A 26,114-nucleotide genomic window follows, 5' to 3' on the forward strand; every position below is an offset into this window, starting at 1 on the left:
TATTATTATTATCTCACAGCCAGGAAGGGGAGGGGCAGAATCTGAACCCAGGACTACCTGACTCCAGGACTTCTCATCATCACCCCTCCTCTCTATATCCTTGAGCTTGGTGTGGGCTCAGCTGCCCGGGGTCACAGAGGGGGCGGCAGGATATAGATGTCTGAATGTCTGATCGCCTTGGTGCTATTTCTCCACCAGAATCTGTCATCATCGCTATCATCACCTTCATAATCAAACCACGTTTACGATTATTACTGGGAGTAGGAGATGCAGTAGAAGCAGAAGTTGTTGCACAGGACCCTGTCTTAGGCACCTCTAAGCTGGAGGACTGAATTCACCCCTCCTGGGTCCCAACAGTACAAGACACACATACACACACACACACACACACACACACACACACGCAAGCCGATATCTCAGAAGTCAAGGCACATGATAAACACACAACCTGACAATAGTGGGTTAAATTTAAATACAGGTAAATACAATTTCAAAGGATTTTCAAGACCAGATGGGGCTGGGACTTCCCCGGTGGTCCAATGGTTAAGAATCTGCCTTCCAATGCAGGGAACACGGGTTTAATCCCTGGTCGGGGAACTAAGATCCCACATGCCGCAGGGCAACTAGGCCCGCACGCGCTAGAGCCCACACGCCACAACTAGAGAGGAGCTCGCACGCCATCACGAAGAGCCCTCTCACTGCAACGAAAGATCCCACATACCGCAACAAAGATCCGATGCAGCCAAATAAATAAATAAGTAGACCAGATGGGACTAAACAGATCTTTAGGTCTATTCACATCGATCTTAGGTCGTTTTCTTCAAAGAAAGGTTCCCAAACATTAGCATACGTAGAATCACTGGGGGGTTATTTTTTTCTTCTTCTTCTTTTTCTTTCTTTTTTATTTTTCTTTATTTGGCTGCGCCACGCAGCATGCGGGATCTTAGTTCCCCAACCAGGGATCAAACCCATGCTCCTTGCAGTGGAAGCGTGGAGTCTTAACCACCAGACCGCCAGCGAAGTCCCCTGGGGGGGTTTGTTTTAAACGCCCGATCCCGGGGCTTCGCCCCCAGAAATTTTGATTCACTGTCTGTAGGGTGGACTCAGGAATCTGCATTTTTAACAAGCAGCCCAAGTGGAGCTGGTGCTCTTGGAACAAGGCTACTCCAGGAAGACTAGTGCCAGTAAAGCACATCTGGATTACATATCAGTCCCGGGCACCACTTTAAGAGGGGCCTTGACCAATTGGAGCATCTCCAGAGGAAGCAGAGCAGAGCTGGGTGAAGTGATGCAAGACTTGTCAGCTCTGGGCTGATGCACCTGTGCAGGACTCCCCGTGGGCAGGCGGACGCTGCAGGCCGAGAGAGAGCCCAAGAGGGGCCATCTCTACACACAGCCTTGTTTCCCCAGTGATTCACCATGGCTCTTCCACACAGTACTTCAATTAGGGGTAGGAGAAAAGGAGAAATTAGAGTTTTAAAGTAGATTATTCAGGGCAGAAAATGGATTAGGAATGAGACTAATGCAAAAGAAAAAAGAAAAAAAAAAAGTGTGTATTATGAAATCAATGAATGGGTCACAGTTTTTATTCCAGCAGTTACAGTGAAAGGTTGTGTAGTTCACAAGCAAAACTGGACCAAGTGCTCCTGGAAATGAGACCATTCTGGGTGCTGGACCCAGAGAGCACGTATCCTCAGGGTCATCACAGAGGAGGCTCTATAATGCAACCAACAGCATGTCAACGACCACCTTAGAGAAAACAACGGTGACACCAGAGGGCAAGGTCTCGCAACAACCTTCAAGGCAGGCTGGTGGCATCACACCAGACGAGGAGAAACGGGACTCTGTCCCCGGGGACTCGCCATTTACCAGGAAAGACCAAGGAAGTACAAGGTCAAAGACCCACTCAGACGTAGAGTTGCTTATTTGCATGCTGTTTTACTTGTACACAGGGAAGAGCATTCAAAAGACTGATTTCATCTACACCGGTGAAAACAGGATTTATGTGAGAAAAAGAGGAGAGAGGGGAGAAGAGAAACTAATTCAGACCCGCCGGAACACTGATCTTGAGTAAGCTGCTGAGTAGCTGGCAAGGAGCAAAGATGCCAGGCAGCGTGTTCTGGCCCAGCTACGAAGCCATCTCAGTTTGTTGTGGATTCCCTGGGACAGCTGGAGCGTCACTGCTCTGTGGTGTGCCTGCCACGGACCCCAGGGAGCGCCTCCTTCAGGCAGGTCTGCACACTGTCTGCAATGGGATTTCTCAACAGTAACGACCACGTCAAGATCCCAAATAAGAACAGAGAGAGTTCAGTGACGGTACCGAGAGAATGAAGCTTCTCCCAGATGAGGGTCGCAGGCATCACATGATGAGAATCATGTTTTGTTTTGTTTCCGGAAAAAAAAAAAAAAATCAGTTTCCTTTCCCAAGTGTAAGAGGAGCACCTGTTTGCTCTAGAAATTCTGAAAAATATGGAAACTCACTCATGATTCCACTGAGCAGTTACCACTAGTGACATTTTGATGTGATTCCTTCCGGACCAGCTATATGTTGATCGACAAATATCGATTTGTTACAAAGTGATTTACACTGTTATACTGTGCACGCTGTGTATCGACTTAACATATTACAAGTATGTCCACATGTCATTGAACTTTCTTCTACAACCTGCCAGTAAAGGATGACCTGGGTTTGCACTGTGTTGGGTGAACCCCGATTCGTTTCCCCTCGGGCACTGGGCTGTATCTCACTTTCACTGAAGTAAAAAATGCTTAGCTGAACAGCCCTTCGCACCGGGCTTTGTGCGCGTGTGTAGTTATATCCTTAAGATACATCTCCAAAAGTGGAATCACTGGGTCACAGGATATGAGCATTTTCAGGCTCATGATACACGTTCCCAAATGACCCTCCAGAAAGGTCATACCAGTTTTCACTACCCCCAACAGAGTCTGGGAATGCCCAGCACTGCACCTCAAGAATATATTTTAGATTGGATTAAATAATGTTCATGTAAAGGCTACATGCAGTATGATTCCGACTATATGACATTCTGGAAAAGGCAGAACTATGGCGACAGTAAAAAGATCAGGGATTGGTTGTGGGGGGTGGTGAACAGATGGAATACGTAGGGTTTTTAGGGCAGTAAAACTATTCTGGATGATACTATAATGGTGGACACATGTCACTGTACATTTGTCCAAACCCACAGAATGTGCAATACCAAGAGTGAACCCTAACGTAAACTATGGATTTTGGGTGATCGTGATGTGTGGAGGCAAGTTCATCAGTGTAAGAAATGTACCAGTCCGGTGCGGATGTTGACAGTGGAGGGGTCTGTGCATGTGATGGGGGCAGGAGTTCCATGGAAACTCTGTACTTTCTGCTCAGTTTTACTGTGAACCTAAAACTGCTCTAAAAAATGAAGTCAAATAAATAAATAAAGTCCGTCCAGCCCCAGCACAGTGCCTGTCACGAAGCCCACATTCCACAGTGTTGGAGCATGGACCCAAGGAGGAGAGTAGAATTTTGACAAAGATCGAAAGAATGGGTCCCGGGAGGAGGGAGAAGGTGTTGAGGACACGGCGACCAGAGTCCAATCTTGCCGGGGCCCCACGGGACGAGGGGAGGTCATCCCAGGGCCGAAGCCACAGAGGAAGATGGAGGAGTGTCCTGAAGGCAGGTCCTGTGACGAAGGGGTGAAGGAACTTGGCACATTTATCCTGGAAAATAGATTTAGGGAGAGACATGACAGCCCTCCTCAAATATTTAAAGGGCTGTCTCATAAAAGAGAAATAAAACTTGTTCAATGAGCTCCAGGTGACAGAACTGAGCTCAGAGACCAGAAATCTCAAGTAGACAGATCTCAGCTGCATATAAAAAAAAGAGTTCTGTAATCATTGGAACCTTCCAGAGGAAGCATGGACTTTGGACTTTAAAAGGATCAACAGAACAATACCAGAACAGAGGTCACTTCCTCTCTGAAAACAGGGGAGGGGGAGGCTAGGGTAAATATTTATACCTGAATTTCTGTTAATTTGATGTTTGCTGTTTGTCTAGGAAATAGATTTAAAAATGCAAAAAGAAGACATTTTAAATAATAAATTAAATGATGCACTGGCCATGGTAGAAAAGACTCAGAAAACAAAGACGGCTGAAAGTCTAAAAGCAGAGAGCCTCACCATGAAATTAAGTGAAACATTGGCTGAACTGGAAACTGCCAAGACGAAAATGGTAAGTCGGTGCCTTCTGGGGACGGGAGAATTTTCCCTTCAATGCAAGATCACGATGCCATGAGGATGCGTGGTTTAGACCAGGGGTTCTCAGCCTCTGCACTGTTGATGTTCCGGGTGGGGTAATTCTTTCTCCTGTCCTGTGCCTTATAGGATGTGTAATAGCATCCCTGTTCTGTACCCACAAGATGCCAGTGGCACCCTCCTCCCCAGTTGTGACAACCAAAAATGTCTTCCAACTTTGCCAAATGTCTTTGGCAGGGTAAAATCACCCTCTGCTGAGAAGCATTAGTTTAGTACAAAAGGTAAACAGAAGCTATGATGACGCCCTCTGTCCAGGGTCTTCTAAGATGTTGTAACTCGGGGTCCTCACAGGATCAGGCTGAAGCCCTGAGCAGCGCCAGAATTTAGGGATCAGTGACTATTCCTCAGACGTTAAGGTAATGTTTTTCCATTTTATCTCAGCATTCAAGGCCCTCCACCAGCAGGGCTCAATATTGCACTCGCCTGTCCTTCATACATTGACCAGATAGGTCTGTTGACAAGGAGGTGATGAGGACTGACCTGGCAGAAGTGCACAGAGTGAACCTGAGTGGGACTGGACTTGGAGACACCAGCTCAGGGCGTGGCACGTCGTTGCTCTAGTACTGAATCATAGGACCTGGACACTCGGGGCAGCAGAGGAGGGGAAGGAAGGAACCGCTCTGGCGAGAGTGACCAGAGAAATGGCAGGACTTGACAACTGATTGACAGGACAGGAGTACTGAGGAGAGGGAGAAGCCAAAGGAGGCGGGCGAGCTTGGAGCCAGGGCACCGGGCGAGCTGACGGCACACGGTGGAGATGCTGGAAAGATGGGGGTCGGGGTTTGTGGTGGTGGGGGGGGGGGGTCTCTTGTGGGAGAGGGGCTGTCTTCTGGAGAAGGTGAAGAATTCAGACTGAGACGAGGGTGGAGTACCAAGTTCAAAAGTTGCCCAAACTTTTGGTGGGGCAAAAAAATAGATTTGGGGCAGGAAGCAAGACATGGGAACAAAATTTGGAAGATAGCCTTGGTGGAGTGATTGTTGAGAGAGCGGAAGCGTGTGAGCGTCTCAGGCAGAGACTTTACGCATCTGGAGAAGATCAGAGGCTCAATGTGTTAAGGGAATCAGGAGGAGGAGGATGACGTCATCCAGGTAGCAGGAGAATGACGTCATCCCGAGAGGGGAGGAAGGGGGGGGCGGTCACAGGTAAGGTTCTGACTCACCATCAGGGGACCACTGATCATTTTTGTTTTTAAGAACTACAAATTCATTCACTTTTCTCTTATAAAATTGTTCACTCATTAATTCAACCAATACTTACTGAGCATCTGGGTCTAGATGCTGTGGCAGGGATCTAGACACTGATGCTGTGGGATATTGGTAAATAAGAAAGGGTAAGTTTCTGCTCTCATGGAGCTTACATTCCAGTGGGAGCGAGAAATAAAGACATGAGATCATTCAGATGGTGACAAGTGCCTCAGGGGAAATAAAACAGGATGATGTCTCCTTCAGATAGGCAGTCAGGGAGGGCCTCTCTGAGGAGGTGACATTGGACCTGAGGCCTGTCACATGAGGAGTCAGCCATGCGAGGAGCTGGGGGAGGATTGTACCGTGCAGAGGGAACGGCATGTGCAAAGGTCCTGGGGTGGGGCGGAGCTTGGTGCTGGTGGGTGCAGGGGGCCCATGTTGTTATTGTTGTTATCGTCCTCTTATCCAGCTCCCAAGATCATGTTAACCATGTCCATTTTCCCAGATCACGATGGAGGAGCAGATGCAGCTGCAACAGCACACAGTAAGGGCCCTCCAAGAAGAACAGGAATCACAGAAGCACGGATTTGAAAAACAGATCATGGAATACAAGGAGCAAATCAAACAGCACTCCCAGACGATTGTGAGTCTTGAAGAAAGACTCCAGAAAGTGACCGAACACCATAAAAAAATAGAAGGAGAGATTGCAACGTTGAAGGACAATGACCCAGGTTGGTCCAAAGAGACGCCGAGGAAATCTTAGTGTTCAGGGCAGGTTCTGATGACCCTGTGGGTCCCCCTAGGCCGATGCACAAGAAAAGTCTGCGCCTCATTTAAAAGCTCCTCTATTGTCTGGAGGCCTTTTCTTCTTGTTACACAGCAAGGTTAGGCGCCCTCAAGGCCCAGGTTCAACAGAAGTAACAGCAATGAGCAGGGACAGCCTTTGTGCTGAGCCAGTCAGCCAGCGAGGGGCACAGGCTGCCAGGGCTGTTAGGGGTGTCAGAGCAGCACAACGGGAATCATCTTTTCCACATGGAATCGTCCCGTGCAGGGGCCTTTCAAAGGCATCTCTCTGCCATCAGCAATTTGCGACTTTGTCTAATGCACTTTCATAACCAGCTGGGGTTTATCTCTTTAAAAAAAAAAAAAAAAAAAAGAGGCTAAAGAAAGAACTCAAGAGTTGTGAGCACTTCTTCGCCCTGAATGACCAAGGTGATGCGTAAAACTAAAGACAGTGAGCTCTTGGAAGAGAGTTCTGGAAGTAGAGGCCTCGGGCCAGGCTTTCTCATCCTCGGCACTGGTATTGCCATTTGGGCTGGAGAGCTCTTGGTTGGGGGCCGTCCTGTGCACTTAGGGTGCTGAGCAGTGTCCCCGGCCTCTGCCCACTGGAGGCCAGTAGCACCCGACCCCACCCCAGTGCGACAACCAAAAATATCTCCAGACATGGCCAAATGTCCCCTTCAGGATAAACTCCCCACTGGTTGAGAACCCTGGTCCTAGTCTCAAGCCAGTTGACAAGCTGTCAGGGCTCACCTCACGGATTCATTCACTCAACATGCATAACTGATCATCTATTATGTCCCAAGCTCATTCTAGGCAATGGGGGTTCAGCAATGGACAGGCCAGGCAGCTAGCCAAATCACTGCCCTGACAGGGGCCCCAGGATGGACAGGGCACCCCGGCACGGGCACGGCGGGGGGACTCAGTCTCCCAGCCCAAGTCCAGGTCGGAGGGGGGATGTTTCAGCTGGGGCCCGAGAGCGACTACATCTTTGTCACCCCGCTCTTAGATCCATGCGTGCCATCAAGCAGATGCTCCCTAAGCATCTGTCAAACGAATGAATGAGTGGGTGAACTGAGGGTGAGGGCGGAAACTGGAAGGCAGTGGGCTGAGGAGTAAGCGGGAGGTGAGGACAGGACGAGACTCCTGTCTGAGCGGAGAGCAGGAAATAGGGCAGGAGGTGCGACCCAGGGGTTAAGGCTCCACCTCTCACCGCTTAGCTGAGTGGTCACCGGCAGGTCCCGCCCCTCCTGCGCCCATCTCCTCGTCTTTCAATGGAGTCAGCGATCCCTGCCTTAGAGAGCAGCTGGGAAGATTTCATGAGCTCATACGTGGTGCGGCGGGAGGCGGCAGCCTGTGACACAGAACACACGTTGGTCCCCATTAGGTGGAGAGGGCTGGGGGCATAGGGAAGCTTTGTAAGTTGAGAAAGACATAGGTGTGTTGACAAGCAAAGGGGAAGGAAGACATCCATCTTGTAGGACTGTGATGACACTGGCCTGTCCCTCTGATTCAGCCCAGGAGAGGGGAACACAGCAAGACACTGTGGCAGCACCTCCGGTGGAGAGCACCGCCAAAGACGCAGTGTGTGAACACCTGATGTGAGTACCCGACCGGACCCCTGCTTCTGGCCACGTTGTCAGAGTCTGCAAAAAGGAGTTGAGTCTGGGCTGTTCTTGCTGCTATTTGAGTTTTTCGATCCCTTTAGTTTAGTTTCTCAAGCATGTTCAAATTCCAACTCAACACTCTCCAGGTGTGTGGCCCCGGGCAGGTCACGTCACCTCCTGTGCCTCGGCTTCCCTGCTTGTGAGATGAGGTACATGAATGCCAGCTAACGCTATGATTGGCTACTTTTCCCAAGTACCTGCTCGAGGCAAGTGCCTTCCTGGGTATTATAAGCAGGTTTCAAACAGTGGAGACCACTTGGTGGAGTGGGTCCTGGAGATGGTTAAAAGTTAAGAGGTTGGACTAAACGACCTTGAAACTCCCTCCCAACCCAAAAGTCCATACCTGGAGCCGCAAAGAGCTGACAGTTTCCAGAGAAACAAAATCCATGGATGGGAAAGATCCTGAAAGCCACCGACAAGCAGTGTACAAACCAGTAGGCAGGAATGTGATGCAGAGAAAGGATTCAGAAAGTTTCTCGAAAAAGACAAGCCACCAGCCTGAGCCCTGCACCACATACCAGTTACCAAAGTCTAATGTCACAGGGGTTTTACCCCAAGAAGGCAAAGATACTCAGATACTCAGCCTCCCTGTTCTGAAAAGTTCCTAACTGACTCCTCCTGGTAGAAAGAACTCTCTCTAAAGACAGCAGTAGCCACGACCTGGAATCAGCATCACGTTACTCTTCTCTGGTCCACTTCCTTAGCTGTGGACACCCTTGAGGCAGAGTTTCATCCTCAAGTTGGAAGAGTTATAGCCAAGGAGTAGATAGACAGATAGACAGACAGACACACACACACAGCATGCGTCTCTCAGGGCTGGGGTGTCTCACCCCTGCTCATAACCCCCCTCAAGGCACCTCTCCCGCTGTCACGCTGGGCCCCTTCCCAGGGAACACTGCTTCCCTGTCAGCCACCCTGATCGTCATGGTGCCAAAGACGTCCTGCCCTCTGGGGCATGGGGCCAAAGAGCTGCCCTCATCCCACCCTCCCTGTGTCCTCCTTGATTTTCTGGGCCCCGGGGCCCACACTTCTGCAAAGGGTCCCATGAGCACCAGTCACTCACGTGGCACCACGTCTCTCCATCAGGAATTAAAAGAAGCTGGTGAGAGAACGGAAGCCATACCGTCCTCTTCTCTCTCCTCTTCCTCGTCCTCAAAGAATCCCTGAACCCACACAAAAATAGTCTTCCTTCCTCTTTGCACCAAAGATCAAAAGTCCACAAGAGCATTGGTTCACGCTGACAGACGCTTGAGCAGCGAGAGTTTTCATCTTCATATTAGTTGTATCTCAACCTCAGAGCAAACCCAGCCAGGATCCTTTGTTCTGTCTCCATGTATTTCTTTGTAATGAAGGTGGATCAAAATGGATTTTTGTTTTGAGAATTTTTAAAGAGTGTGCTTATTGCCCTTGCTGGTACTGGCATTGCACGGACCATCGCTGATTGGGCATCACTTTGCCTTTGTACTTGGCCCCTTCCAGGCACCCAAGACACCACGGAGATTGAGTTGAACTGACCTGGTCTGTTTCTGTGAATTTCAGAGAGGATTTATTGACCGCTCAGAAGGAAATCCTGTCTCAGCAGGAGATCATCATGAGATTAAGGAAGAACCTCACTGAAGCCCATAGCCGAATGTCAGATTTGAGAGGTTGGTACAGTTGCCCATGTCACTTGATTTCCTGACCCACCTCAAGAAAGGAAAGAAACGTGTCTGAAGGGTTGGAAAGCTGGGCATTAAAAATCCCACTCAACCTGATTTCCTGGGCTGTCACAGTACTCTTAGCTCAGGGTCAGCAAGAGCTGTATCCTGGCTGTTGAACTGATTCCATTTGATATGGGGCTACAGGGAACATTCTCAGATGACTCTGGACCTGTGTGTGGAAACGCAACTTTCTTTTTCGGAGAGAATCTCTGATGACCACAGAGGATTTGTCTCTGGGGGCAAAGGCTTGGGGGTCAATCGTGGGCGCCCCTGGGCAGGCCAGCCGGCACAAGTCCTAGCACCCAACAGCTTAGGGACCTCAAGTAAGGTGTCCACCAGGCCTCTCCTTCCTCTGATGCAAAAACACCTGCAGCACGTCTGCCTCCCGGGGTTGATTTGGACGTCAGAGACCACTAGAGTAGGGGCGAAATAGCTCCGAGGTCTGCTCTCTTCTGGACGGACACAAGTCTGGCTGAATATTCCTACTTGACCCTTCTTCTCCCCAAACTTTTATTTTTGCCTCTCTTCTTCTTGCTTCTTAGAGCTGCCTTCTTTTCCCATCCCTAGCTTCCATCCAGCCAAAGGGCAGGAGTCGGGGGGTATAACTAGGTTTGGGGAGGTGGAGGGAGGAAACACTCCTCTTGTCCCCATCTCAAACCGTGTGCACCCCAGACCTTCAGTGGTGTTTGCTCCCTGTGTCTGGACCAGCTGATACCCCCAAGGCTTTTATGGCAGGATTTCTCAAAGAGTGATTTTTCCATACTAAGTTATGAGAACACATGGGAGAGAGGCTACAGTGTCCAGTTCTAGAATGGGGAGGCGCTGGACCCAGTTCTGGGTCTGCTGCTTATTAGTTGGGTGACTTTAGGCAAGTCCCTTGACCTCTGTGAACCTCAGTTTCTGCACCTGTGACATGGGGGTGTTACTAGGAACTGCCTTGCAGGGTTGCTTTGAAGATTCAAGGCAATGTAGGTGTCTTTTTTCTGGCCCTGTGGCATGTGGGATCTTAGTTCCCCGACCGGGGATCAGACCCTCGCCCCCTGCGCTGGAAGCGCGGAGTCTTAGCGGCTGGACCGCCAGGGAAGTCCCAGTGTAGGTGTCTTACTTTGGGTTTTCCCACAAGCAGACCCCCAAGACCAGAATTCCACTGCAGGTGGTTTACTTGAGAGATGATCCCAGGGAAAACAGCAGTGGAAGTGAAGTAAGACAGGAGGGGGAAGAAAGCAGATAACGGCTGTGCTGTCAGTCAGCGGGCACAGTGGGGGACCGAGCTTACTACTGCAGTGTGGTCAGTGTGGTCGCAAGGGTGCCACCTGGGGTGGGAGGGAGCTGGGCTGTGTACCCCAGCCTGTCTCCACCGGTCCGTGGTTGGAGGCTGTTGCCTCTGGCAGGCTCACGAGCAGAGCAGTCTCCAGAGGCCTTAGAACGCCGTAGGCAAACATGCAGAGCAGGCAGCCGAAGGTGACCTAGAATGCCACAGGCTCACAGGTCCTGACAGCTGGGGCCGGGCAGGCGCCTCACGGGCTGCCTCATGGCGCCAGCACTCACTGAAAGGTATTGCCGGTGGGCTATTTTGCTGTTTTTGGGGGGAAGATGCACGCAGACCTCCTGGCCGTTACTGAAGCCCCCTGAGCATTCCTGGAGGATGGACCGCCTCGTGGTTCTTAGAGGCCTGGCAGAGCTGCTGTGGCCCTCGCAGAGACCCGGGGCGGGAGACCCCCTCACCAGCTTCCACGTCACTCCCAGGGGAGCTTAACGAGAAGCAGAAGGTGGAACTGGAGCGGAATGTGGCGCTGGTCCAGCAACAAAGCAGCGAGCTGAGTGTGCTCAAGGAAAAGATGGCACAGATGACCAGCCTGGTGGAGAAGAAGGACAAGGAGCTAGAGGTCCTCAAGCAGGCACTCAGGTGGGTAGGAAGGTCTGCATGGCGGGTGTGAGGAGCCCAGGCACACCCAAGTGCCCAGGGAGCCTAGCACAGAGAGGCAGGGCGGGGGGGGGGGTGGGGGGGGGTGCGGTGCTCAGTCAATGCTGGTTGAAGAGTTGAATGAATGAGTAGATGAATGAATGACATACATTTCATTGCTTTACAACCTCATCATTTAAAACAAAGCTTTGCTCAGTTCTGTGCATCTAGACATTCCTGCCCAATATTCCAGATGAGTCTCAGCTTAAATGCCACTTCCTCCAGGAAGCCCTCCATCATTCGCCCTCACCAAACATAGCCAAGGGCTCCTGCTCTGCCTGGGCTCCGTCAGCTCCTGCATGCCACTTGAGCGAACCCTTCTCACACAGCCAGGCTGCTCCCACCTGCTGATTGTCTGCCTTCCCCATGAGAACCCCTGTGTAGACTCTATTGACTCCCCAGCATTCACACGGTGCCTGCCATATAAAGGAACATAGTAAATATTGACCGTATAAAGGTATAGACTGGAGGTGTCAGAGGGCAGCTTAAACTAAATATATTGTTGTCCCACGGATTCGTCTCAAAAATACATGTGAGTTTGCGTTTTCATCTATAGTGTATCCACATTTTGACATAAGATTAATGTTTTTCCCAAGAAAGTTTGCATAGAATTGATATCTCATGTATACCCTGTAGCTTCATGTGCTCCGTGGTTCATGGCCAAGGCAGATTCACATAGTGGTTAAAAGAACAGGCTCCAGACCCAGGCTGCATGGATTCGAGGCCAGGCGCCTTCACATACAAGCTCCACGACCACAGGCAAATTGCTGTATGTCTCTCTCCTTGTCTGTAAAACAGGGCAAGCAGAGTCCCCACCTCATGGGGCTTCTATGAGAAATAGAAGGGTTGACACATAATAAGTGTTAGAAACAGCAGACACACAGTAAATACCCACCATGAATGTCACAGCAGGTGTCCCGCAGACCCAATGCAGGAAGCAAGGATGGGTAGGGGCCTGCCTCTCTGGTCACTATAGCCTTAAGTCCCCCGAAGCTCAATTCTCTAGAAATCTTCGGGCAGTAGACTTGAAGGCTCAAAGATTTTGGTACCCGGTAAAAATGGAGTCCCTTTTCCAATTCTGCTCGTGGGTACAAAGGTAATTCACGGTTGCCGGAATTCATGCTGCCAGCCACTCTGCTGCCCAGTGTCTCATCTTCTCTGCCCTAGGGCCTCCCAAGAGAAACACAGACTCCAGCTGCACAAGGAGAAGGAACAGAAGCCCAGGAACACAACCCAGATGTGTGACATCTCGGTGCAGATAGAACCAATCCACACCGATATTTTCTTGAGCAGCCAGGAGGTGAGTGCCTGCCCTGTCCCTGGGCAGCTAGAAAGACAAGCTAAGAAAGAGTCCAGTGGTGGCTTTCTTTGCTTTTTTTTTAACAGGGTGATGTGAGGTTCCAGTTTGAATGAGAAGGCACAGCTGGGGAAGGGCGGTCCAGGCAGGGTAATGGCCACTGCAAAGGCCCTGAGGCAGAAATATGTTTCAGGAGGAATATATGTGGGAAGGAGGGCAGTTTGGGATCTGGGAGAACTTTTATTTTTATTTTTTTATTTTTTTGGCTGTGTTGGGTCTTCGCTGCTGTGCGCGGGCTTTCTCTAGTTGCGGCGAATGGGGGCTACTCTTCGTTGTGGTGCACAGGCTTCTCATTGCGGTGGCTTCTCTTGTTGCAGAGCACGGGCTCTAGGCGCACGGGTTTCAGTAGTTGCGGCACACAGGCTCAGTAGTTGTGGCTCGCAGACTCTAGAGCGCAGGCCCAGTAGTTGTGGCGCACGGGCTTAGTTGCTCTGCGGCATGTGGGATCTTCCCGGACCAGGGATCAAACCTGTGTCCCCTGCATTGGCAGGCGGATTCTTAACCACTGTGCCACCAGGGAAGCCCCTTTCTTTGCTTTTGTAAACATCTTCATTTTAAGTTCCAAAAATATTACTTGCTTATGTGAAATGTATGTTATCAACAGCTTGGCATGTCTGCCATCAGACCTTTTCCTCACAGAAACCACCACATGCTCATACAGTCAGGATTGTGCAGTGGTTGAAGGTCAGGCTTGGATTCGATTCCAGTCTTGACTCCTCCACTCAGAAACCCTGTGACCTCAAGGATGCACCTGGGTACCAATTCCCTCATCTGGGAAGTTGGAGTAATACCAGTCACCGCCCACCCCCCCGCATGGGCTTGTTGAGAAATGAATTTATACACACAAACACCTGCAAACTTACATATACATATATTTATTTAATAGGGTTTTTTTCAAAACATGGTATCAAGCCGCATATATTCTGCAACTATTTTTTTCTCACATAAGACTATTTAATGGGCATATTGTCAAGTAAGCATGTAAAGATCTACCTCACTCTTTTAAACGGCAGCAATGAATTCCATCACGTCCCTTTTATCCAACCAGTCCCGTATTGATGGACATTTGTTTCTTCTTCCACACGCTGCTGTAGTTAATATCCTTGTAAGTATGTAGAACAAATTCCTAGACGTGATTCCGAGATGTCCAGAGGACAGCCTAAATTGTGCTTGGTATGGCCAAACTGCCTTCCCAAAGAGCCATGCCATTTACGCTCCATGGCTGACTCTTGGCAACCTCTGCCCAGAGGCCTTTGCGTGCCTGGAAGTCCCAGCCGCGCAGCACGCAGGGATCGTGTCTTTGAGCAAGAACAGCCTTCACCACGCGGTCCTGAATGGCGGCGCTCACGTCTGTGCCCGTGGCAGGGGCTGTGATTGTGATGCTCCCCATTGTCTGTGGGCGGCTGACTGTGGGTATGGCGCTTCCCCGAGGCCCCAAGTTTCCTGGAGTCCGGGGATCTCCTTTCACCCTTTGCTTTATGAAACTAGAGAGCAGAGCGTTTCAGTAATGGGCTTTGGACTTTCACTTGGAGACGGGGCCAAATGTGTCAGCGTGCCTTCCTGCTTTCTCAAAGATGCCTTTCCCCTGCCAAACAGCAGAGAGCCGGGGCCGCCCGCAGCGTGAAGGAAAGGGCTCGGCGGCCCAGCCCTCCGGCCCTGGCAACGATCACCATCCAGAGAACTTTAGCAGAGGCGTCTCCTCGTTACCAGGGCCACCTGGCGATGGGGCTGCAGCGGGTCCCGCAGCTGTGAGCTCCATGGGGCCGGAAGCAGGTCTCACTCCTGTCGGAATCCAAGCTGTTCGTGCAGGACCCGGCCCATGTTCATTCACACGTTCAACAACTGTTGAGCACCTGCTGTATGCCAGGCCCTGTGCTGGGCTCAGGGCAGGATGCTCCGGGTCCCTGCCCACACCAGACCCCCTGCGACTCTGCACGTGTTTGCTGGAAAGGACTGTTGACCAGACGCCTGTGATTTTTAGTTTCTATGATGAGGCGGGGTTAGTTGAGGAGGATGGGGGAGGGGGGCTGCAAGGTAAAAGTAAAAAAGGATTTTTTCTTTCTCAGAACGGCTTTCCACACTCAGGCTACTTCCTGCTTTCTAAACCAGAGTGGGTCAGAGGGCTTAAGCATTGTATGAGAAAGAATCTCCATCTTCTCTAAATAAACAAATTCCCAGAAGAGCCATGAGTAAGGGTCACATCGGGCTCAGGCGAGCTCTGCAGGCAGAGGAAGGGCTGTCACCAAGCCCGGCTGCTGCGGCTGCCCCACCCCCAAGGCCGGTCACCCCTGCCCACCCCCTCCTCTCCACCCTCCAGCATGTGCTCACACACACACACACACACACACACACACACACACACGACATTCCTGGTGTTTACTCCCAAGGCAAACATACACCCTCAAAGAGAGGGAGGCCAGTGTAGAAAGACCCTGGGAAGTAAGCCGGCTGTAGCCAGGGTCGGGCTCCACTGAGGTCCTACTAAGTGCAGCCGGGGGTAGAGTGCCCCCTTCTCTCAGGGACTGAGCCCTGGTCCCAGCAGGAACACTGGGGCAGACCTCTTCCGGCTCCATATTTATTGAGCCCCTACTACGCCTGGGCATAAGGCTGGGCCCCGGGAATAGCACAGTCTACAACGGAGACAAACTCTGCTCTCGCAGAGCCCACATTCTGGAAAAGGAGAGACACAGGCAATAAACAAGTCAACGTCGAACAAAATGTCCAGCGGGAGTGAACGCTCCGAGGAAAGATACAGCAGGACTCGGGGCAGAGTAGCGTGTGGGACGGGGCTCTTTAGGACAGGGTGATGGTGGGGTGTGGGGAGGCCTCTCCAGGAGGAGACCAGGAGCAGAGCCTGAATGAAATGAAGGAATGAGTGGTGGGGACATGGGGTGAGAAGTGGCCCCCAGGAGGACCTCAGACGGCCCTGCTGGGCTCCCCGAGGGAGGCCATGAGCCTTGTGCCCATCGTGGCCAGCATGGGGCCTGGCACATGTCACATGGGCCTTCAATAAGCATTTGATGAAGCAAGGAAGGAAGAGCAAATAAATGTCCCTTTCCCTCTTCTCTGCTTTGTTTTCCTGGTAGCATTTATCACTTCCTGGAATATTAACATGTCTTTCTGCTTGTTTGATGTGTCTGCCCCATAGAAATGAGCCCCCAGCAGCAGAGCTTTCTGCCTGGTTCCCCCATCTCTCCCTAGTGCCTCAAACAGTGTCTGGTGAGCGCTATCTCTCTGAACCAAAATTGTTATAAGATTGTTATAAAACAAACAAATTGTCAGTTTCTTCCCTTTCTCGCCATTTTGACTGGGACCTTCCCTAGCCACAGTATTTACATCTGAAAACCATTCCCAACATCCCATCCCATTTCCAGTTTTTTTTCTTTAATATCTATCACTGTCCACCATATATTTTCTGTGATTATCTTATTTGTTGTCTGTCTGCTCACACTAGGATGCAGAATCTATGATAACAGGGATTTTGCCAGTTTTAGTCACTGCTAAATCCCCAGAGCCTAGAACAAGGCATGGCACATAGACGTGCTCAATAAACCTTTGTGGTATGAATGAATGAGTGAATGAATGAATCACTTACCCTAGGGAAGCATTGTTTAATTTGGAGTCTATGACAGGGCTTCAGGGGGTCCCTGAAGCTCCAGAAGTTGTCTGCAAATTTTTGTATGTGAATTTTTCTGGAGGAAGAAACCTGCATTCTTCCTATTCTCAAAGGGGAGGATATGTGCATGACCCTTAAGAGAGGAAGAAGACCTTTCCTTGTCTGTGCCCTTTGTAAACCCAACTCTAGCGACATGGCTAGTGAGTACCATATTGGATGGTGCAGATATAGAATATTTTCTTTGTTGCAGAAAGTTCTGTTGGACCACACTGTTCCAGAGGGTCCAGAAGTCTCAGAGGAGTGTTTTCCTTTCTCCAGACCAGCCAGGAGTCCGCCCATCAAATTCCCCCTAGCAAATATTAAACCACCATCCTTATTACCAGCTAAGAAGAAAGTATCACATGTTCTTACCTAAAAAAATGCCCCTCCAGGGACTTCCCCGGCGGTCCAGTGGTTAAGACTCTGCGCTTCCGCTGCAGGGGGCGCGGTTTCGATCCCCGGTCAGGGAACTGAGATCCCGCATGCCGCACGGTGCGGGCAAAAAAAAAAAAAAAAAAAAATGCCCCTCCAGGAGCGAATTTGATGTGATTGTTCAGAGATGAGACCAGAATGACAACAAGTGGAAACCCAAGCTTAGAAAAATATTAGAAGAAAATAAGAAATAAAACATAGGGAGGGAACATAGAGGGGATCTCTTATTTATAGTGATGCTAAGTAGGTAGAAAAGCTGGAAATCTTCCTACATGTGACTTCGTATTTGAAATGAAATTTTTAAATTCCTTCTCTGCTGAAGCCCCTTAATGATATTTTCCAAGGTACTAAGTAAGTGACAGGGTTTCTGCTAACCAATGACTTGTTCATGTTTCTTCAAATACAAGAGAGGGAGATTCTGATCCCTAATAAAGCTGCTGTCTCCACCATTCTGGCCACAGGAGCAGTCCTTCAGTGACCTAGGGGCCAAGTGCAAAGGGTCCCGACATGAGGAAGTCATTCAGCGTCAGAAAAAGGCCTTATCTGAGCTTCGCGCGCGAATTAAAGAACTTGAGAGGGCCAGCTCGTCAAGTAAGTTTCCTCCTTCCTAGTCACCCCCTCTGTGCTGAGAGCCGTGGGCCCCAGACTTGAGGGTTCACTTTGGGGACTGACCAATTTGCCAGGACCACCATCTTCTCTCCCCATCATTTCATAACTAAAAGGACATAGTTATAAAAAAAAAGATGGGCAGACATGATCTGAGAGTCAAGAGTAGGCCTTGATATTAAATAAACAGGATTTCATGAAAAACTCACAACCTTGTCCTTCTTTTTCTTATTTCACTGTGGCCCAGTGGAAACTTTTTCATAGACTGATGCTGTGCAAGGACCAACGTTGGGGAACTTCCCAGGATAAATACCCTGTTTAGAGGGAATAGGGCTTTCAAGAAACCAAGCTTGCTGCTGGGTAGAGCACTGGGCTAGGACACAGAAGCCTGGGTTCAAGTCCATCCTCATACCTGTGGCCAAAGGTTCACCCTCAGTGCCTCAGCCCTGTGAGGCTGCAGCCTCATATTAGCTGTGTGGCCTTGGACAAGTCATTTCACCTCTCTGGGCCTTGATTCCTCACCTGCCAAGGGAGGATGGTGAGGATTAGTACTGGCCTGTGGTAAGTGTCCAGTAAATAGCAGCTGTGATTTTTACATGCCGTAACTTCTTCCTGAGCCTTTCTTTTGAGTGTAAATTATTTCTTTTATAGATCATAAGGGCCACATGGATGGATCATTTCTAGACCTAAAGACCCTCGGGATGGAAAAAAATGTTCAGAAAATATTGGATGTAAAACCTGACTTGCCAACTTTTTCAAGAGTAGAGATCCGAGCGGTAACCAAAGAAAATTTGTCTGTGCACTGACTGACACGTGGAGAGGGTGGGCATGAGGACAGACACTAGCCGTGTGCCCTGGCACCACTGTATACATCATTGGTTTAAGGCCAGGTCCTCCCTGATGGGCTAGCACCTGTATGGACTGGTCGGTGCCTGGCCGTACCAGCGGTCCAATGTTTGAATAGAAAGGCGGCTTCCCATCATGTACAGCATGATATAGCATTGCACTGATGTTGGCCAGGTCAATCTCTGGGCCCTCCTTTTCACATCACATGTTATATTCTGCAGAAAATACTCAACAAGCTAATGTACAACATTCTGTCATGAGCTTGCCTAACATTTGCTTTTTGCTATAAACTGAAAAACATGAACACATAAAGGGCAGCAGAAGGGAGCCACGATGATTAAGAAGACACACGTTCTAGAATCAGAGACCTGTGTCCTAATCCCAGCTCTGCAAGCTCTGTGACCTTGGGCAGGCTCCTAACCTTTCTGGGACTTCATTTCCCAGCTGTAAAATGATGATGGAAAAATTAAAGGGGATAATTATGTAAAGTGCTTATCCCAGTGCCTAGCTCATAGTGAACACTTTAATAGATGATAGTTATTATTATTAAACAGTATTTAAATAGTATTATCCAAGAAAACCTTCCTTTCTTAGGGAGCATAGTTCCATCTGCCAGGATTTTCAGAAGTAATTTGATTGTTAGGTTGAAGGTGCCCTGTATCCTAAATGGATGTTTGATCGGGTGTTTGATTGACACATGACAATGGACAGCTCAGGTCAGCATTAATCACAGGATCTGCTGGGTGTGGCTTGCTGCGGCAGCTGGTCTAAACCAGCTTTTGGAAAAAATAATAAAGTCATCCTATCTGTACCAGCATTCTCTCCTACAATTTTTCTAGACATTTGCTCACATGTTTAGAGATGTGACTTCAGAAACGTGTTGGTTTTCCTGATAAAATCGAACCTTCCTTCTCTGAGGTTGGGAGTAGAGGGACCATCTCCAGGTGGGGAGCTCAGCTGGATCTCATATCCTGATGATCCTGCTTCCAAGATTTACCTTCTCCCTGGCAACAACCCCTCATCCCACCACTGACACCACAGAGCAGGAAACCTCCCAACTCTCAATCCTCCAAGGTTGGCAGTAGTTAAAAGAAGAGAAGGAGCAGGAGGAAGAATAGCTGACATCTGTTAACTGCTTACTGTGTGCCAGGCCTTGAGCTCAGCCGGCTACATGCCTTATCTCATTTAACCATCGTTGCAGTCTTGTGTCATAGTTACTATTATTGTCCCCATTTAACAGATAAGAAAAATTAAGGCCTCAGGAGGTCAAGTACCTCATCCAAGGTCACGGAATAATGATTGAAGAAGCCAGGGGTGTGTCCCTGGTGGTCTGTCTGCTAGCCTGCAGAGACCGGGTGGGGACTGTGTGATTGGATCCTGTAGCCCAGCCTCTTCCTTAGTGACCCTCCCTCAGGAGAAGAGGGGTAATCTGGAGAGGTACAGAGGATGCAGCTCAGGGGCGCTGAAGACACTGAGCAGCATCTCAGGTTCTTTTTGCAGCAGATCTGCCCGGTTTATTGTCATCTTCAGATACCCTCTTTTATTCTCATCTCCATAGACACATAGACAAACGTGTCCACTCTTATCTATCACAGTCACTTTGGGGGCCTTTATATTTTTGTAGTTGTTTTTTTTTTTAATCTCAGAGGTTTTCAGGGTAGTGCCAACAAATGCTAGGGCTAAGAGATGCTCATGGCAAGCATTAAAAGCCAATTTATTTTTTAAGGAGGCTTATTATGGTTATTTGTAGTCGTTCAGATCAGGTCCCCTATTCAGTCTGGTGGCCTTTCCATGCAGTCAGTTGGGCTTCCAGCAGCCAGCTGGCTGGTTGGGGTCTTAGGGAGATGCAGCTGCAGACACTCTCTGCATTGTCTCTGGAAAGGGTCTGAAGTGATACCCACCCACCAGGTTCCAGAGCTAGGAGAAGGTTTGGCCAAATTTTGTGAGGGTATGGTTTCTGCTGCATAGAAATGAGGTTCCTTTAATAAAGAGGAGGGAGGCTATTTTCTACTTAACCTTCATTCGTTCATTCAACAAACATGCCCACTATGCACCACTCAGTGCCAGGTGCCATGCTGGGCGCAAGGAGGGGGGTAGTGAGCAAAAGCAACATGGTCCCCATTTTTCTGGAGCCTGTCTTCTCAACATCAGCGGTACCGATTTTTTGAGCCAGGTTAACTCTTTGTTTGGGAGACTGCCCTGTGTATCGTGGGGTGTTCAGCAGCATCCTTGTCCTCTACCCACTAGATGCCAGCAGCAATTATGACAACCACAAATGTGGCCAGGCATTGCTAAATGTCCTGGCGGGGGTAGGGTGGACACAGTCACCCCCGGTTGAGAACCGCTGGCCTAAAGGGAAGACAGACGAGACGGTGGCCAAAGAATGGCACGAGTGATGTGTCATTTCAAAGGCAGTCGTGCTCTGAAGGGGTAGGAACACAGTTATAAAGAAAGCAGTTCACAGAGTCAGACTGGATTCAAAACCAGCTCTCTTGTCATGGACATATATACACACACACGCTACCAAAGGTAAAATGGATGGCTGGTGGGAAGCAGCCACATCACACAGGGAGATCAGCTCGGTGCTCTGTGACCACCTAGAGGGGTGGGATAGGGAGGGTGGGAGGGAGACGCAAGAGGCAGGGGATATGGGGATATATGGATACGTATAGCTGATTCACTTTGTGATACAGCAGAAACTAACACACCATTGTAAAGCAATTATACTCCAATAAAGATGTTAAAAAAAAAATCAGCTCTCTCAAATTATTCTTTAGTAACTTTCCAGTTCTTCCATTATTCTTTGGGTTATTCTTCTGGATGTAGAAAATCATAATGGAATGCCAAGAGAGTTTTTTTTCTTTTTTTTTATTTCAGCCTCAAAATGGCCTTTCCAGCCCAGGGCCCGTCGTCACGGCCACTGAGAAGTTAGAGGAAACGGATGTGGCTGAGGCTTTAGATCTTAGTGAAAAGCTGGTAGGTACACCCAGCATCAGTCCCCTCCTGTCCGAACCTGCGTGCCCTGCAGATAGTTTAAACATGAACCCCACATACATATTTAGTTGTTACAGTAGCTCCACGAGACCCATCTACTATCCCAGCATGGGCTGGAAATTGCATAGCCAAATTCCTTGGAGGACTGGGTAGTAAGAATGAATGTTTATGTCTGTTGTCATTCCCCCTCCCTTCCCCCCGCCTCCACCCAGTTCTCAAAAAGGCATAGTGTAAATGGATGCGGGGAAAATGAAAGTCGTACTAAAAGCCCCAAATGCACTCATTTGCAAAGCATGTGTTTCTTCTCTGCAACTGCAGAAAATGAATGAAACAGAATTAGACGTTTGCCTCCTCAAAGTGGCCACCAGCGGTCTTGGGCCAGGCCTCTTACCTGCGAAACGCTTTCTCGTCGTAGTACATGGATATGAGCAAAACCCTCGGGAGTCTGATGAACATCAAAGATATGTCAGGTCACGTGTCCATGAAACACCTCTCCCCAAAAGAGAGGGAGAGAGTCAACCAGCTTCGACAAAGAGACCTCGACCTGGTGTTTGATAAGATCACCCTACTCAAGAACCAGCTGGAGAGAAAAGAAGAGCTTTTGAGAGGATACGAGAAAGACATTGAACAGCTCAGGTATGGCCCGTGTCCCCGGCAAAAGGCCCAGGCCTCCATTCTCCAGGCTAAACCTCGGGGCAGCTGCAGACCCGTAGGGACCAGGACAAGAGGACAGAGGCCTGGGTGAGGAGGGGGGAGGCGGGATGGTGACTCAGGGCCTGATGGACCCAAGTCTCTGGGCAAGAAAGCAGCAGTTAAAGTGCCCTACTCTCTCTTAAGGAATAAGGTGCACCTTTTATGAATGTGTCTGATGTTTCACCATGTGTGTGCTTTTCATAATTCCATCCTATTTTCAGTGGTATCCGTTCCCCCACCCTCTCTGGGAAGCTGGGAGGGGCTGGTAGCATAACCTTTGCCACCTTCATGCTACACTTCCACAGCCAATGGGCTATTTATTCTGCCCTCTATTCCCCAAATCTTCATCCTTCTCCCCAACTTGTAATGAAACCGCTAAGTTAGGCATACATGGAAACGTTTTGAGAATCTCCCAGGTCGGGAGCGTTGGTGGTGAATGAGAAAGATGAGGGGAAAAGAGACTTTGTCTCTCCTGTGTGCTCAGGCAGAGCAAAGTGTCGGTTCAGATGTACCAGTCACAGGTGGCAAAGCTGGAGGACGACATCTACAAAGAGGCCGAAGAAAAGGCGCTGCTGAAGGAGGCCCTGGAACGCACGGAGCAGCGGCTGCACCACGAGAAGAGGGTCAACAGGGCGATCAGGCAGCAGAAGGTGAGAGGTCCCTGCCCGGAGCAGAGCCTCTGAGGCTGCCCCTCAGCTCCCTTGAGAAACAGCCAGCTGAGGTCCCCGTGGGATCCAGGCGGCACAGAATGCATTCACTGATGCAAAGGAAGGTGGCAGAACAGCTTTAGCATTAGGCAGACCTAGGTTTAGACTCTTGCTCTACCATTTACTGTGTGACTTCAGGCAGCTTTCTTTTTTTGTTGTTTTTTTTTTTTAACATCTTTATTGGAGTATAATTGCTTTACAGTGTTGTGTTAGTTTCTGCTGTACAACAAAGTGAATCAGCTATATGCATACGTATATCCCCACATCTCCTCCCTCTTGCGTCTCCCTCCCACCCTCCCTATCCCACCCCTCTAGGTGGTCGCAAAGCACCGAGCTGATCAGCTGATCTCCCTGCGCCATGCGGCTGCTTCCCACTAGCTATCTATTTTACATTTGGTAGTGTATATATGTCCATGCGACTCTCTTACTTCGTCCCAGCTTACCCTTCCCCCTCCCCATGTCCTCAAGTCCATTCTCTACATCTGTGTCTTTATTCCTGGCCTGCCCCTAGGTTCATCAGAACCTTTTTTTTTTCTCTTAGATTCCATATATATGTGTTAGCTTAACCTCTCTGAGACCCATAGTCTAGCTTGTCTCTATTTTTTTAAACTTTCTTTTTTTTTTAATTTAATTTGTACTTTATATTGGAGTATAGTTGATTTGCAGTGTTGTGTTAGTTTCAGGTGTACAGCAAAGTGATTCAGTTATACATATACATATATCTATTCTTTTTCAGATTCTTTTCCCATATAAGTTATTACAGAATATTGAGTAGAGTTCCCTGTGCTATACAGCAGGCTCTCTGGCTTAGAGCCCCAGAAATGAGAAGTGGCTGTCCTGCTCTGAGGGAGCCTGGACGCCGTGTTTCCAGTGTTCACTGCTCTGAATTAAACATCACAGGCCTTAGTCTGCGTGTGTCATGGGGCTGCCTCAGGCAGAGGACAGTTTCCTTTCACACCAAGCAATGCCAGGGAGAGCTGGGCCAGTGACAGAGTTGTGACTTTCCCTTTGATGTGCCCTCTGGAGAGCTCACCCCTCCCCGAAGTGGCCCCCCACCCCGGCCCCCAGGGTTTGGCAGGCTAGGCCCCAAAGCAGAGACACCAGACCACAGAATGGGACAGCAAAGGGCCCAAAAAAAGCCATTGTCATGTACTGAAAACCTGAGGATTTACATAATCAGGCTTCACATGCATTATTCATGGACTGCCTCATTCATACACAATGCAGGGGACGTGCCAGCCTGTTTGGCGCTAGACATCCTTCAGCTGAGAAGGGTCTGAAATGGCCAAGTTGAACCTGTGTCAGGGTCCCCAGAAGAGCTACAGCTAGTAGCTTTCAAATTCGTGGAATTCACAACTGGGGGAAAGACGTATATGAACTACAGCCGCGATCATGGCATCGCCGATGGTGTCATGTACTGAGCACTTACCGAGGGGCAGGCACCTGCTCCACACCGCACACGCTTCATCTCTCCCATCAACCCGCAAGGGATGCTGGCAGGTGTCGGCCCCTTAGAGAGAGGGGAAAGCTGAGTTGACAGAGGGTACCGTTCCCTGGCTACTCAGCGGCAGAAACAGGATTCCCTCCCCACCAGCTGCCCTCCCCAGCCCGTGTTCACTTTTCCACACCCCTTCCTTCTGTGTCTCCCTTACCAGGGTGGCCCCCTTGTATACCTCTCAGCGTTGTTCCTGGGGTTTTCACTCCAGGACTCAGGTTTGCATTTCAGGCTTGTTATTAATATGTCGTCAGAAATCCCTGTTTATCAGGAAGAAAACAATAATAAATTTTAAGGTTTTGCTGGATTCTAAAGGGCACTTGTATACATCTGTCTTGGCATCAGTTCCTTCCAGGGAGTATATCTTCGTTGTTTTTAAGCAGAAATTAACAGAAAATAGAATTCCTCTTTTCTAAGTTTTACACTTAGTATTTTCACAAGGAGCCTTAGTTTTTTTAGTCTCCTGTATAAAACTTTGAAACTCTTCACCCGTTCACAGAGGTGGCAGGGTTGAAGTACTGAGATGAAATTACACATCTTAAGCTTCAGAATTGCACCCCCCCAAAAAAAATGTAGTTTGTAGTTTTAATGTTTGACCATCTCTTCACCAAGCAGAACTTTCAAAAATCAAAAGTCATACTTCCACACTAATACCTTTGGCTGTGAAAATGAGACTTGGCATAAAATGCTGGGCATTCACAGAGAACTGGGTCTGTGGCTCTGTCCATGTGGCAGAGGGACGGGAACCGTGGCCCAGGCCGTACTCACTCTAAGCCACATCCCACATCACTGGAGAAGCCGGCAGTGTCTCTCAGAGTTCAGAGGCCAGATTTGGAGTCAAACAAATAGAGGTCAAGCCCCACCGCTGCCCCGAATGACCCTGAGTAAGTGGCTTGACCTCTGTATCGCAGGTTCCTCAACAAAAGCAACCAAAACTGTCAACAAGGGGCCTACTCCGTGGGGCAGCGGGAGGGTTAAATGGCAAAATGCCTACAGTGCCTGGCACATCGCAAGCCCAGTTTCTAAGGGGGAAGAATAGGCAGCTCATGGATGGGTGGGGATTCCTCTATTTCTTTCAGGGAGCTTCCTGCCAGCTGACGCTTTCCCCGGTCCTCCCAAAGCCGGCAGCTCTTGTGGGACGCGCTCTTCTCTTTGGTGAATACGACTAGGGCCACGGCCAAGAAAGGACCCAGATACCTTCTGTGAATGGGCTAAGGCTGGGATTTTCAATAGGAAATTTTTAAATGCACAGAAGTTGCCACTTGAGAAGCACGCAAGCCCTTTCTTGGGGCTTGAAGTGTAAGAAAGGCTGAAGGGTACTGGCTGTTTCTGGCAGGAGAAGCCGCTCAGCTCTCCTGCCAATCAAATCTCCAGCCAGTCAAGTCCTGGCTAGGGGGCGTGACCACCGCTTTGCCTTGTGGTCTCAGCCAGGAAAACCCCCTAACCTTCCCTCTGCTTAATTCGCTCAGATCCCTCTTCTTTAAGATGAGAATTAAAATGGCACCTAGCTCGTAGCCTTCCATTCAATGGGAGCTTGTATACAAAGCCCTTAGCACATAAGACCACAAAGCTAACATGCTCTCCTACCATCGTCATTATCCTCACTATTCTATTTAACTCACTATCTTGCAAGATATCCTTGGGCCCAGGTATTCTCAAGATTCTGGTTTCCTCCGTGCCACTTGTGTGTTTTTGACCAGGAAGTAGAAATTGGTAGATGTTG

The 26,114-nt window shown here is 49.3% G+C and overlaps 1 protein-coding gene across 6 annotated transcripts in view; it reads left to right on the plus strand.

Moving 5' to 3' along the window:
- Nucleotides 1-26,114, plus strand: part of FHAD1 (forkhead associated phosphopeptide binding domain 1) — a 150,152-nt gene that overhangs the window by 116,627 nt on the left and 7,411 nt on the right. For 5 of the 6 annotated variants that reach the window (XM_068538936.1, XM_068538940.1, XM_068538935.1 and 2 more), the window contains 11 exons: nt 4,055-4,228; nt 6,002-6,227; nt 7,793-7,877; nt 9,483-9,589; nt 11,390-11,549; nt 12,774-12,906; nt 17,512-17,641; nt 18,308-18,432; nt 21,380-21,478; nt 21,912-22,132; nt 22,674-22,839. In XM_068538936.1, coding sequence (XP_068395037.1) covers nt 4,055-4,228; nt 6,002-6,227; nt 7,793-7,877; nt 9,483-9,589; nt 11,390-11,549; nt 12,774-12,906; nt 17,512-17,641; nt 18,308-18,432; nt 21,380-21,478; nt 21,912-22,132; nt 22,674-22,839 — 1,626 coding nt within the window. The remainder of the gene's footprint in view (nt 1-4,054; nt 4,229-6,001; nt 6,228-7,792; nt 7,878-9,482; nt 9,590-11,389; nt 11,550-12,773; nt 12,907-17,511; nt 17,642-18,307; nt 18,433-21,379; nt 21,479-21,911; nt 22,133-22,673; nt 22,840-26,114) is intronic. The other variant, XR_011073460.1, reaches the window with a different exon arrangement.

Source organism: Eschrichtius robustus, chromosome 3, assembly GCF_028021215.1.
Source record: "Eschrichtius robustus isolate mEscRob2 chromosome 3, mEscRob2.pri, whole genome shotgun sequence".
Classification (NCBI taxonomy): Eukaryota; Metazoa; Chordata; class Mammalia; order Artiodactyla; family Eschrichtiidae; genus Eschrichtius; species Eschrichtius robustus.